The sequence below is a fragment of the Filicampus tigris genome, chromosome 9 (assembly GCF_054856515.1).
Source record: "Filicampus tigris isolate MCC_2025a chromosome 9, RoL_Ftig_1.0, whole genome shotgun sequence".
Taxonomy (NCBI): Eukaryota; Metazoa; Chordata; class Actinopteri; order Syngnathiformes; family Syngnathidae; genus Filicampus; species Filicampus tigris.
In genome coordinates this window covers 25,304,883-25,318,900 of record NC_141225.1, presented here as the reverse complement: position 1 = coordinate 25,318,900, position 14,018 = coordinate 25,304,883, and the positions used below count along the sequence as shown (strand labels likewise).

At 43.6% G+C, this 14,018-nt stretch overlaps 1 protein-coding gene across 5 annotated transcripts in view; it reads right to left on the bottom strand.

The window, feature by feature from the left end:
• Positions 1-13,724, bottom strand: part of chd6 (chromodomain helicase DNA binding protein 6) — a 55,833-nt gene extending 42,109 nt beyond the window's left edge. For 2 of the 5 annotated variants that reach the window (XM_086039814.1, XM_086039817.1), the window contains exons 1-8: positions 13,225-13,724; positions 11,514-11,589; positions 10,397-10,449; positions 2,334-2,726; positions 2,056-2,245; positions 1,287-1,410; positions 1,064-1,214; positions 600-749 (exon numbers count right to left, since the gene is read on the bottom strand). In XM_086039814.1, the coding sequence (XP_085895940.1) occupies positions 600-749; positions 1,064-1,214; positions 1,287-1,410; positions 2,056-2,245; positions 2,334-2,726; positions 10,397-10,429 (1,041 nt within the window). In that variant the 5' untranslated portion in view covers positions 10,430-10,449; positions 11,514-11,589; positions 13,225-13,724. The other 3 variants (XM_086039815.1, XM_086039818.1, XM_086039816.1) reach the window with 3 other exon arrangements.
• Between the last annotated feature and the right edge of the window lie 294 nt (positions 13,725-14,018).

The following is a 14,018-nucleotide window of genomic DNA, read 5'->3' as shown; positions in this document are numbered from 1 at the left end:
CTGATTCTGAAACGCAAATATTTATTTATTTCTTTCTTGTTTTTGGGGGGCTTGCAAAAAAGGAGGTACAGGAGGTTTTCTTTTTTGTTTGATTATTGTCTGTTTTTTCCAAAACACAAAGAAAAGAAATTCTTCCATATAAAGGTTTTGTTATCATATTGGAAACAAACTTATTTTATTTTTTAACAAAATAGTTACATTTTGAGCTTTTTGCTTTTATCCTAAAAAACAAAGGAAAAAGTGCAGGAAGGGTTTTTTAATAGATTAAAAAAAAAAAGGAATCGTTCTTGTTTTCATTTTATGTAAAATGTATTTTTCCTATTTTTTTGTGGGAGGGGAATCTTGAAATTGTCATTATTCTTCCTTTTTTCTTAGTAACAAAAACAAATGTATTTTGGTTACCGGTACTTGTTTTTTTATCCACCACTACAAAAGTGTCAGGTTTTTTTCAGTTTAAAAAGGGTAAAACTAGAAAAAAAAAAAACCCTCCATTTTCCCTAAAAGGTATTTTTTGTTAGAAAGACAATGTCTCGTTCATGTTTTCTGTTGTTTCTGTGTTTCAGTTCAAATCTAGTGACGAGAGGTTTCTTTTGCTGTACCTCGGCTTGCCAGGCCAGCGCCGTGGCATTGAGTGCTGCGATGCGTCCTGCTCCTAGGACAGCGATGGTCTCCCCGTCGTCGTCCACCACCTTCAGGTCCAAATCCTCGTTGTACTTCCTGCGCTTCACTTGACGGCCCGAGCGCCGCTTCTGAAGGTGAGAGACACAAAAAACATTCATGTGAGACAAGTGTTGACCAATCGATAACACTGGCCAAAGAAAAAGCGCCAAAGATGTTTTAATGTTGATTTGATCAACATTTTCTGACGGGTGTTACAGACCAAATTGAAACATCATCAATTTTTGGTATTTTCGGCGCTGTCAACTTGAAACAATGTTCTGTTGATTATTGCTGTACTGTACATAGAGCGTGTCACCACTGTATAGTCTTGAGTTGGAAATCAACCACGGAATTGAATTGTTTTTCCATCCGATGTGATTGTGGAGGTAGGAGTCGGGCTCACCGCGTTGTCCAGGGGGTCCTGGCTGTCCTCTCCGCCCGTGTTGACAGAGAGTGAGGTGGTGTCGTCGCTCTCCGCCCCCTCGGGGAGAGCCGCCATCTGCTTTCTCCTCTTGGCCTTCTTCTTCCTCTCCACCGGAACGGCGCCAGGATCTCTGGGGAAGGAGGAAGAACGGCCAAGTCAGCATTTCCCCCCTCCGGCGTATTCTTCCCTTCGATGGCCTTACCTGGGTTTGCGGCCCCTCTGCTTGGGTGCCGAGTGGAGGCTGGGCTTGAGGTCGGCTTGGGTGTGGTTCTTGGGAAGTGGGGCTTGCGGCCTACCAGGCAGGGCTGAGGCAGAAGGGGGTGTGGCTGTAGCACAGGAAAGCAGTGTGGCATCATAGCACAACTTCATATAATACAGTGTACAGTATGTTATGTTGATGTCGTTCGTTGTCATGACAGTGGATTTCCATCTTTTTACCTTTTAAAGTGTACTGCCGACTGTTTTTCTTGCATTGAATTATTCGGTGCATTTCTTTCAGTATATATTTTTCCAATGTACTGCAGAGTATTTTTATAGTGCCTCAATGTAGTTTCCACAGTGGATTTTTTTGGTTAATTTCTTAGTAGTGTCTTTCTTACACTTGTGTTTTTTAGTCATTTCTTGTTCTTCTGTCATTTTCCGGTCCGACGTGCCGACTCCTAGGCCGACGCGACAGTTGGCCATGACAGCCGAATTCAGATTGGTGTGTTGAGGCCTACAGTGTCCAACTTGATAAAAAGGTGCATTGAACCTTGCATATTCGTGGTTTGGCCTATGCAATTTGCCTTTTTTTCTTTTATTTTAAGGGAGAACCCAATCGTTTTCTGGCTGCAAACCCTCATATACTTGTTTTTTGGCTCCGACCAAAGGCCGAATCGCTTTTGGTAAGTTTCTGAAACGTACAAGGGACTTTTTTTGCAGTGTATTTTTGTCAGTGGTAAATGCACACACACACACATGCACAAACACACCTTGATGAGGGGGAAGAGGGGGCAGGATTTTGATCTTGGGTTTCCGCCCTCGTTTTCCGGGCACCTTAACAGGAACCTCTGGCATGGCGGCAGCGGGGGCACAGGTGTTTTTCCGCCTGGCGCCGTGCTTGAGCTCGGCCCGAGCATCTGGGGCAGCATCCCGCCTTCCCTTGGTCCTGCGCTCTTTCCTCTGTTTGGGAAAAAGCGTTTATTATTGTTTAGGAAAACTGACAAAGTACAATAAATACTGTACAAAAGTACCACATAAGTGTGGTGACCTTGTTTGGAAGTACGATGGCCACAGGCGCCTCCCCGGCCTGCTTGCACTTCTTAACCGAGACCCTGTCGTCGCCCTCCGCCCGCTCTCGTTTGTCCTTCTTCTTGCGTTTCTTCCTCACCCTGCCGCCGCCGCCACCGCCGCCGTCATCCTCCTCGCTCAGGGAGGATGGGGGCCGTGGGGCCGCCGCCACCACCAGGGCGGGGGCCTTGCAGTGGTTGGACAGGCCGCCCACGGGGGCCAGGAGCCGGAGCTGGTCCTTGGAGCCCACCAGGAGGTGGCCCCTGGGGATGGCGGGCAGCGGCGTCTGCGCGCCGCTGTTCTGCTCCGGCGACGCCGACAAAGCTGACGAGGCCGAAGACGGCTGCGTGTGCTTCGGGAGGCCGCCCAACATCTGAAAAACAACAACAAATGGTTTAACTCACATGTCGTCGTCGTGGCGGTCACCGTCCTAAGATCTGAACTTTCATTCATGTTGCGACTCGTGTTACAAAGGGAGTTTGAATCTACAGGTGTAGGCTAAAGGCTAAATTTGAAGGCTACATGCCGCAGCATCTGGTGCGCCTCGACTGCACGCCGTGTTCGAATCTAGCTTTCAAATCTGCCCTTCGTTGCCATGGAAACCAGCACTGCGTGAAGGCTGCTTTGAGCAAACTTTGGTACTCTACATCGCTCCGCTCTTCTTCTACGCTAGGCCTGGCCAAATTCAACACGGTTTACGCGGCGCACGGAGGCTACACGTGGGAGGAGGAGCCTTTGGAGGAGCCAGCCTGCAATGGGTCCTCGACAACACAGCCTGCAAAGACCACAGCTTACAGGTGGTTCTCAGACAACATGGGCTGCAGATGGTGACCCAGTTCAAGATGGAATATTTTTTCCCTTTAAAATCAATCATCCTATTTGAGTGTTTACATAATTACATATGTAACGCAGAGCTAAAATGAACAACCTTACTGAGATTTGTGCTGTTGTTTGCGGGTGACTGCATTTGGAGCAGTGAAAAGTAGCCGTCACAATTACATCCTGTTTGTGACATGCCGACACTCATTCACACAAGAGGCCTTTTTGGCCTTAAAAGGCATCACGATCAAGAACAGTTGAAACTACGAAACAATACCGTCCATAATGTGATAATAACCGACCGTTACAGTTGTTACATTTGGAGTCCATGAGGTACCGCAGGCGATTTACAACTGCACTTAACCTTATGCTTCCACCGGAACTACTTTGGAACGTAGAACTGGAAGTTCAATGGTTTCACGTTAAAATATGATGTTAACATGTTTGAAGATTTTTTTGTTTTGTTTTGTTTATTCAGCGATGGACGACTAGTTTACGCATCGATCGTGGTGTCCAGCTTAATTGGTAACATCCGTACGATACAAATACGATACATTTTTTCACGCTAGTCGGACGTTGTCTCCTTCGAACAAAGATCTGACTGAATTATCTTTATTCATTCATAGCACACTTCAGGAAGGTGTGGCTCAAAGCATATATCATTTCTTCTTTAAGGAGATTGTCCCGAATTGGAAAATCGGTTTTGGACATTATCAACAGCAGCCTGTCTTCTGGTGTTGTCCCCCAACATTTTAAGCATACTGTAGTGCAACCCCTGCTGAAAAAAACCTGGCCTTGATCAAGCTGTGCTATTAAATTTTAGACTCATTTCCAAGCTGCCTTTTATGTCTAAAATTCTGGAAAAAGTATCCAAGATCTTACTTGGATAAACACAATGTCATAGAGGTTTTCCAGTCAGGCTTCAAGAAGATGCATAGCACAGAGTCAGCCCTGCTATGTGTTTTCAATGACATCCTCCTGGCAAATGACACTGGAGACCACTTATGTCTCGTTCTGTTGGATTTGACTGCAGCTTTCGATACGGTAGACCACAATATTCTTTTGACTCGCTTGCAACACCAAGTGGGCATTAGTGAACGCGCTCTAGAGTGGTTTGGATCCTATTTAGCTGGCAGGACTTTTTCTGTTAGCCTAGGTTCCTCTGAGTCCCGCTTTGCCCCTCTATCGTATGGTGTTCCACAGGGTTCTATTCTGGGGCCATTGCTGTTCTCATTGTATTTGCTGCCCCTGGGTTGCATCCTTAGAAAACACGGAATCTCCTTCCACTGGTACACGGACGACTGTCAAATCTATATCCTGCTAAGCAAAAAAGAGGCTTTCTCCTTAAGACCACTTTTGTCCTGCCAAGAGGTCACTAAATTTCCTAAGTTTCAACGAAAAGAAAACAGAAGTTATGGTGTTCAGTCCCAGTGGCTCGTCTCCATCCCACCCTGTTGACCTGGGCCCCCTGTCTTCACATCTAAAGCCAACAGTCTCAAACTTGGGTTTGAAATGGACAGTGATCTTAAATTGGACCAGCAAATCAGCGCTGTTGTAAAGTCGAGCTTCTTTCACCTTAAACAGTTAGCTAAGGTAAAACCCCTCCTTTCCCATCAGCACTTAGAAACAGTCATCCATGCCTTTGTTACATCTCGGATAGATTACTGCAATGCACTTTATTTCGGAGTCAGCCAGTCCTCCCTCAAATGTCTCCAGTTGGTCCAAAATGCTGCTGCCCGCCTACTAACTGGAGCTCGGAAGATCGAGCACATAACACCAATTCTGGCCTCCCTTCACTGGCTCCCAGTGCATTTTAGGGTTCAATTTAAGATTGTCTTATTTGTCTATAAGTCATTAAATGGCCTGGCCCCGGCGTACCTTTCTGAGCTCCTGCACTCCTACGCACCTTCCCGCAGCCTCAGGTCTGCGGACCAGGCGCCGCTCGAGGTGCCGAGGACTATGCGGAGCCTCAGAGGGGATCGAGCCTTTTCTGTCGCTGGTCCTTCCCTCTGGAATGACCTCCCATTGGTTGTTAGGCAAGCCCCCTTTCGGTCCATTTTTAAAACCCAGTTGAAGACATGTCACACTTGTGGACCCTGTTTTCTGAGAACCACACCTATGGCGTATTGTCTTTTTCCACTCCACCCTCCCACCCCCACCCCACCCCTCCATCCCCTGTGTCTCTTTTCTTTGCTGTTGAACACATTACGCAGCAAGTGGCACATCTCCAGTATACAGTATGCGCCTGTGTCGCTGTACTTGATGTTTAAAGTCATGCAACAAAAGCGAGTGACATGCCGGTATGGGGCTGTGCATCTTTTGGTGCTGTGTCCTACTGCACCTACATATGTACTGGATCTCTTTGATTGATGTTTCAAGAACAAGTACAAAAGGAGGCTGCATATCTACATGCCCCTGTTATAGAGAGAGTGCTGTGTGCGCCTGTGTTGCTTTTTGTGATGTTTAGAGTCATGCAACAAAAACACATCGGAATGCGCCTGTAGCCCTGTGTATCTTTTCATTAATTAAATGATTGGTTAATTAATATATTGGTTAATAATTATTAATTGATACAAATTAATTCACTGTTGTTATTGTACGACTGAGTTTTACTCCATGTATGCAGCAATGGTTGTATTAATGTGCTCTATAAATAGAGTTGACTTGAGAGTTCATGCACCTATGTCTCTTTCTTTGAAAGGGGGTTGAAAATCTACATGCACCTGTTTCTCTTTCTTTAACGTTTAAACTTGTGTTCCAGTGGGGGTAATACACCTGTGTTGCTTTCCTTGATGTTTCAACTTGTGTTGTAAAGGTAATGGTACACCAGTGTCTCTTTGCTTGATGTCTATAGTCGTGTGACAAAGAGAGCTGTGCATCTAAACGTGCCTGTCTTTTTCATTGATGTTTCAAGTCACGTTGTGTGTCCTCCTTTGATGTTTAGACGCGCTAGAAAGTGCTCTGTATTTCTAATTATGCACCTCTGTCTCCTATCTTGGACTTTAAACTTGGAAATTTAAATTAAAGACAGTTGTCTTTTTGCAGCTGTGTCTCATTCTTTGATGCTTCAACACCTGCTACGAAGAAGTTGTGCATCATCATCTGTCAACGGTGACATAAGAAGTTGTGCATGTATATGTACCTGTGTCTTTTTCTTTGATCTTTAAATCCATGCTGTATATGCACCTGTGTCTCTTAATTTTCATTTTCAACACTTGAGTGAGAAAGAGTGTTGCGTTATTGCCTATAACGCGCTTGTGTCTCTTTCTTGTATTTTTTTTTTTCAAAGTCAGAGTTGTGCACCTGTGTTTTTTTTGTAGGACTTGTTAGAAAAAGGGGGATGCATAGCTATTTGCACCCGTGTCTCTTTCATTGATTAATTGAAACACCCCATTAGGAGAAAAGCATGTCTTTGTCATTAGCCTTGTTTTTAGAATTAGCATTCCCAATACACGGACTACCGGCAATTCATCTTGTATTATTGATTTGTTATTTATTAGCATAAATATTAGAAATGTAAACGGTGTCCAATGGACAAACACCAGATCTGATATGCGTCACGTCAACATGGGGCTTGTACATCCAAGAGACTTTCCTGTGTTTGTTTCCATGACAACGATTCAGGAGTACACCTTTAGCAAATGTTTGGTGGTTGTTTTAGTCTGCCATTTACCTTTCTTTTGGCGTCTTCGACAGTGTTTCTGTGTTTTGGTGGAATAATAAAAATTTACTGCGATGACATTTCATTCAATGTCACACACACCACAAGGAGGGGCATCCGGACTGTTGCCATGGAAACTGTCCTCGCAGCAACGTAGCGTGGAAGGCAGACGTAAACACGTGGTCACCATGACAACAGTCTTTTGTTGCCCGGCCGTGCATTCTGTCCCTTTGATGGATGCGTTTGTGACGCATCATCAAAAACATTGATGTCATCTACATTTGAACTTATTCCAGCTTTGTCTTTTTTTTCGTTATTGTTTAAGTTCATGTAACGAAGAGTTGTGTGTGTGTCCATGTTTGTTTTTTTTTTTGTTTGTTTTTTTATTATTATTCGCACAATGCACAGCAAATCAGATGATGTTATTTTTTAGTTTTGCGAGCGTGCTGGGACTTTTGCATCTGTAGGCATTTATCCATCCATCCATTATCGATCCCGCTTATCCTCACAAGAGTCGCGGGGCGTGCTGGAGCCTATCCCAGCTAACTTCGGGCAGTAGGCGGGGGACACCCCTAATTGGTTGCCAGCCAATCGCAGGACACACAGAGAGACAAACATCCGCACTCACAATCACAACTAGGGGCAATTTAGAGTGTCCAATCAACTTACCATGCATGTTTTTGGAATGTGGGAGGAAACCGGAGTACCCGGAGAAAACCCACGCAGGCACGGGGAGAACATGCAAACTCCACACAGGGAGGCCGGAGCCGGGATCGAACCCACCACCTCTGAACTGTGAGGCGGACGTGCTAACCAGTCGACCACCGTGCCGCCTCTGTAGGCATTTATTTGATTTTAAAATAAATGTGTATTACAATTTTAAATGATTTCTCTTATTTTGCATAGTATTGATCAGTAATGTATTTTTGGTTATATTTTAACATATTTTATACAATTTAATTTCATTGAATGATACATGTACTGGTGTGTGTGTATATATACTGTATATATAGGGGTTAGAGCGATATGACGATATTAGATCGTTAAGCGATTCAACGTGTTCACGATCTCATAAAGCGGAAGATCGTTTGATCGTCTACATGGCACATTCTATACAGTTTAGCTCGATGGCGGCGCAAAGCCGCTGACGTGTATACCCGACCAACCAATCACAGCACGCACAGTGCACCGTACGTGATACTCCCCGCCTCCCTGTTTGTTTGTATAGAGCGGGGAGCTATAGCGAAAAGTCAACACGAAGCAGAGTTGGTCCCGAAAAGAAACTCCACATCCACAGTGTCGATTTGGTTTGGCTTTTCCTCGGAGGAGAAAGCGCAAACCAGTTGTTTGCAAAGTTTGCGGAGTTTCGGTTCGGACGTCAGCGCCGACAGCCAAAGCAAACGGAGATCGGAGCATTGGTAGCCGGAGGCAGCCGCTAGCACCAAGCTAACGCAACCCACGGTAACACAGCCATTTAACAAGAGCACTCCATGTGAAAAAAACAAGCAAGTAGTGTAAAAAAGTAACTGAGGCAGTGACTTACCTTGCTGAAGACATGATTCCCATTAAAACAGTGGAAACAAGGGTTTTAAAAGACTCTTCAAACTACTAGACCTGAGTTACGAGCTGTGTTTTTATGTTAACATTATGTTACATTTTCTGTTTACATTCACTGCACATCTTGATCAAAATTGTCACTATTCAAATTAAAACCTGTTCAGAAAGCTTAGCTGACTTAAAATGTTTTTTTCTTCTTTTAGAGTTTCATACACATTTTAAATATGTTTTATGTTGTTTAATGTGAGGAAAATGGTCAGAAATGTGCAAATTAGTATTAAAAAAAACAATGTAAAAAAGAATCGTGATAAAATCGTGATTGTCATTTTATTTTTTTAAAATCGTGATCAGATATTTTTGCCAGATCGCCCACCCCTATGTATATATGTATATGTATGTATATATGTATATGTATGTATATATATATATGTATGTATATATATATATATATATATATATATATATATATATATATATATATATATGTATATGTATGTATATATATATATATATATATATATATATATATATATATATATATATGTATATGTATGTATATATGTATATGTATGTATATATATATATGTATGTATATATATATATATATATATATATATATATATATATATATATGTATGTATATATATATATATATATATATATATATATATATATATATATACATACACTTTTGAGCGTCATTGAAAGAGGCTAAATAAATCTCAAGTTATTATTAACATCGACTAAAATTAGCTGCCACGCTAACACAGGCTCAATAAGCAGAAGCACAAACACGGACTCACACATACAAGCAACACTCCAACACCCGCACCATGCCAAAGACACACAATGATTCGTATTACAGCTCGCTGCGACTACATGGATGACGTCCCATGTTACAAACACACACACACACACGCACATCCACTCACACACACATACACACACACACACACGCACGCACACAAAATGCGAATCCCACAGCAGCATGCTGCAGTGTAGTGGCGTCTGCCAGCCCAGGAAAGCCCAGTGAGCACAGCTGCCGCTTGCAGTCGCACACACGATGAATCAATAACCACGCACGCACACGCACACACACACCCAAAGAGCGCATCTCTGACAAAAGTAAAGCGCGTGGCTCTAGAATTTCAGCACTGCTACTGCGGCAGCCAGGACCTAGTTAGCATACATGCTAAGCTATTGCTAGTCCGTGAGCAATATTCCCATTCACTGTGCTCAGGGTTAGCATTAGCGATGTTCGAGTACTCCTGAGTATAGGTGTCACGATTAATCAACAACTAATATACACGTTAACAAACTAATTTGACACAATTTTTTGTTAAATTGATCAATTGTTTTGAGCTATTGTTTCACTTAAATATGTCAAAATCCGCTGATTTAAGTCTCTCAACTTGGGCTGTACCTAACAATTATTTTAATAATTGATTAAGTCATTCACTGCCATTGACTAATTTACTTCGTCTTTTCACAGTCCAGCTAGTCAATCCCAGGAACATATTTATATTTTTTTCAAACATTACTGTAAAAGAGGGTTTGAAAATGTCTGGCAGTGAATGAGTTAAACTGTCAATTTTTTTTTGTTTTTTTTAACTAATCATTGAATTGGACTGAAAAAAAATTGAAGAATATTTAATTTCAGTCCCTTCATTCAAAAACAGGACTTTATTTCAAACTGGTAGTGCGGAAAATGCACAAACAAAAATTCGTTATGATTTAATTAGCGGTTCGATGCATAACATCTGTCAGAAAATCGACAAAAATCTGTCTGCTTTCATGGAGGACGACAGAAACCTCACAGAATATTTCCTGTTGAGCGGGCGAAATGCAGAGGATTTGGACAATGTCAAGTTAATCAAGCTCTCTAAACGATTACACACACACAGAAACGGATAGGTGTTTCTTTTTCTTTTGTAACAGATTAGCAGCATATCAATCAATTTTAAGGAGGAACGTGGATGGACAAAATTAATACAAGGGGAACTAACCTGCTGCTGCTTGTCCTTCTTGTGGATTTTCATCTTCTCCGCCGTCACTGCATCTGTCACACACACAGACACACACGAGCGCGCAATTAAGCACAAACACTCAACTTGCTGAGGTTCATGCATGCATCGTACAGCTAGCAAGAGGAGCGGCATCAAGACTCAATATTGCAAAATTGCACATCGTTTAAGCAACGTTCACGGTAATATCACTGGCGATTTATACCGTACTTTGCCCAGTCCTAATTGGAGGTGTTCCCCTCGACTTGCCTGGGGTGGTTTTATTGCATTGTCCCGCTAGGATCTGCTACGGTTCTGCTGCCACACTTTTGCGGGCTCTCTGTGTGAAAGTGGTCCACGCCATCACGTGAGCTCATTTTAGCGCCTTGCCAGAGGACGACCAGTCAAGCGACGGCCACGGAGGCAAACTGGGACAACAGCTTTGACGTCACGCACCACGTGCGCGTGCACACACGCTCACACACACACCATCTCACGCACAAACAGACAACGGAGTCAGACGCGCAGTCACATACGCACACGCTCATAACACAAACTCAAAATCTCACACACAACAACAGACACACGCACTCACACAAAAATGCAGTCTCACACATACACTCTGCCTCACTCACACATGAACGCAACATACAGTGCAATACTTTTAAATTATAAATACTAGTATCAATAAAGGTGTGGATAATTTTGGATGAATAAAGGTTAAATAAAAACAGAAACTCAAAACCTGTACAAGTGTTTGTTATCGTTTTCTTAAGCACAATGTGTTTTCCTAATTTTACTCATTTGATTTCACTATGTTCTACATTTTAAAAAATGTTTGATGCCTGGGTACAGTAATATATTTTTACAAGTCATTTGTTTTAATATTTCTAGATAGTTTAATAGTATTCATAGTGCAAGTTTGCATAGTGTGTATAATTTGGGGTTCTATTTTAAAATGCATTTAACAATGACAGCAAAAAATGCTACAGCCACAGTATTGTCTTCAATTGAACTTGTTCCACCATTTATAAACATGTCAGGAATGCTGCTGCAGGCTGAAAGGCTTCATAGAAGTTGAACGTACATCTTAGTTGTATTCCCTTTTTTTTGAACATACCTTAAAGCAGGGGTGTCAAACTCATTTTGTCGCGATCCACATTGTAGTTACGGTTTCCCTCGGAGGGCCGTTATGACTGTGAAACCATATAAATGATTAATCACTTCCTCATATTGTTACATGTACAGTACACAATAAATTGATGGACAACAGAATCAGAAGACAATAATAATAGTTTGTTCGACTATTGTTCAAGTTACTGTAAAAACGTTAAGAAAATGCTCGTAATATCTCATCGTTTTCATTTATTACATATGACAATTTGAACTTTTGGTCCATATTTTAGCAAGCATCATGGGAGTTGACATAGGCTAGATTTGCATTCGTGGGCCACATAAATTGATGTGATGGGCCAGATCTCGCCCCCAGTGCTGATGATAGTTTTACAAGAGCGGCTGCTTGCTGGTGCAACATCCTGCGATTTAGGCTACATAATATGTAGCCTAATCGCATTACTTAAGTTTGCCTTAATATATCATATTAACGATCAAATTATGATCCGATAATTGCGACTATTGGCGACTAGTCGACTCGCAAAACAAGTCCCAGCCCAAGTGTCTATCGTTATACATATTGATATTGATTTGCCGCCCAGCCCTAGGTGGAAGTACTTTGATGAGGTCCACTGGCGAAGGGAGATGTTGTGAAATAATGACGTGAAATTGCTTTGCTTTAGCATTTTTGCCCAGATTTTCAATAAGATATACAACAATTGCCCCCCACCCCACCCCAATCACACACGCACACACACACAAGCTCTCAGGAAACCATCATCTGATTTTCTCAGAACTTTTAGTACCTCCTGCAAGCAATATCTGAAATTATTGGAATTACTAAGTATTATTGTTTAGTGCTGATACAGGCATGTGTGTCCCTTGAGATGTACATGGAAATGGTTCACATATAGGTATTTCTTCCAAATTGGACATGTTTCCCATTGTGGGATTTTACCTTTGAAGCCAGAGCAACGAGGCGCTTTGTTAGTACTTATAAGCGTATGATTCATTTTTCCCTTAGTATTGCTGACGTTCACGCGGTTTTAAGTCGTATATATACTAGTTACAGAAGTGCTCTGTTTTGTGATTGTGATATGAATGTTTGGAGGCTGTGCTAGCCTTAAATCCAAGCAGCATCTTCGTCCGCCCACCTGGGCAGATGAAAGTGAAAGGACACGGGGCGACTATTTAGTTTAGTTTAGTTTAGTTGCCATCTTTAGGTGTGACTGAGTGTGAACGTATTCGCCTGAGAAGCAAGCGAGCTAGGAGGCTAACCAGCTAGCAAGCTAGCTTCCACATCGCTCGGGGGGCTCGAAGGGGATGCTAGCCGACGCGGCAGCTAACGCTAGGCTTGCCCGCCTCTGTGTGTGAGTGTCCCGCCATTGAGGCGCTCGTCTCCGACCGAGGGAGCTTCGAGCGGAGGCGGTTAGCATTTAGAAGGAAAATCACACCAAGGCGGGCGGGGAAAGAGGAGACCCTCGCCGGGTTGTGTTTAGCTCCTGCCGCGTTAGCCACCTAGCTCGGCGGGTCTGCTAGCTCAGTCATTTCCCCGCAGCGCGGGGGTAAAAACATCTCCGACAGCCGCCTCCTCCTTACACGTGTGGAGCTCCGGCAAAAAGTCCGTCCGGGGCGACGCCGCCGCCGCCGTCGTCGACGACGACGGACGAAGCCCGGCCGGCCAGTCAGCCGGCCAGCCAGTATGGCAAGCCGCTCACCTGCTCCAGCGGCCGCAGCCACGCTCCCTCTCGGCTCAGCCCGACGAGACGTCCACCTCCCTCGGCCCGGTGAGCGCGAAAAACCACCGCCGCCGTTTGCTGTTGTTGCTGCTGCTTATTTCCAAGGACACAAAATCGCCATGACAGTTCGGAAAAATGCATAAAAAATGAGCGGGAGGGAGGGGGTGATGGGGAGGAGGGCAGCACGAAAAGGGGGGGAGCAGGAGCACCAGGAGGCGTTGGAGGAGGAGTGCATCAGTGGTGGGATCCACATCCACAAAAAAAGGGGAAAAAAAAGAAAGAAAGAGTTGACTCCGGCAGGATGTCGGCGGGCTGACTGACTCCTCCGCCTGCCGCTGCATCCCCGAGATGGAGGAGCCAAAATGGAGCCGAAAAAAGAAGCGCGTCTGGATGGATGCGCGGGAAGTTGGCCAGCTGCGGCCGCGTGCGTGCCTGCTTGCGTACGTGTGCACGTGTGCCGCAGGTAGACGAGCACGTTAGCGTAATTGGTGCGTGGGTGCGTGAGTGCGCGCGTGTTATTGTTGACTTTAACTTTGACCCCCAGGGAATCTCATCACGCAAAATGTATTAAGGGTCTCTCATAGATTTCCAAAAATGATTGATTGATTATGTAAATATGTAAATAAATGATTGTTATATATATGCCGTGAAAAAATGTGGTTCCCGGTTACAAGAAAAGAGTCATCATTGCTGAAGAAAAAAGTCGTAGCACTAACAGAGTTATGTCATGTTCTTTACTCTCAGCCAGAAAAATAGTTGTACCCCCAAAAGAA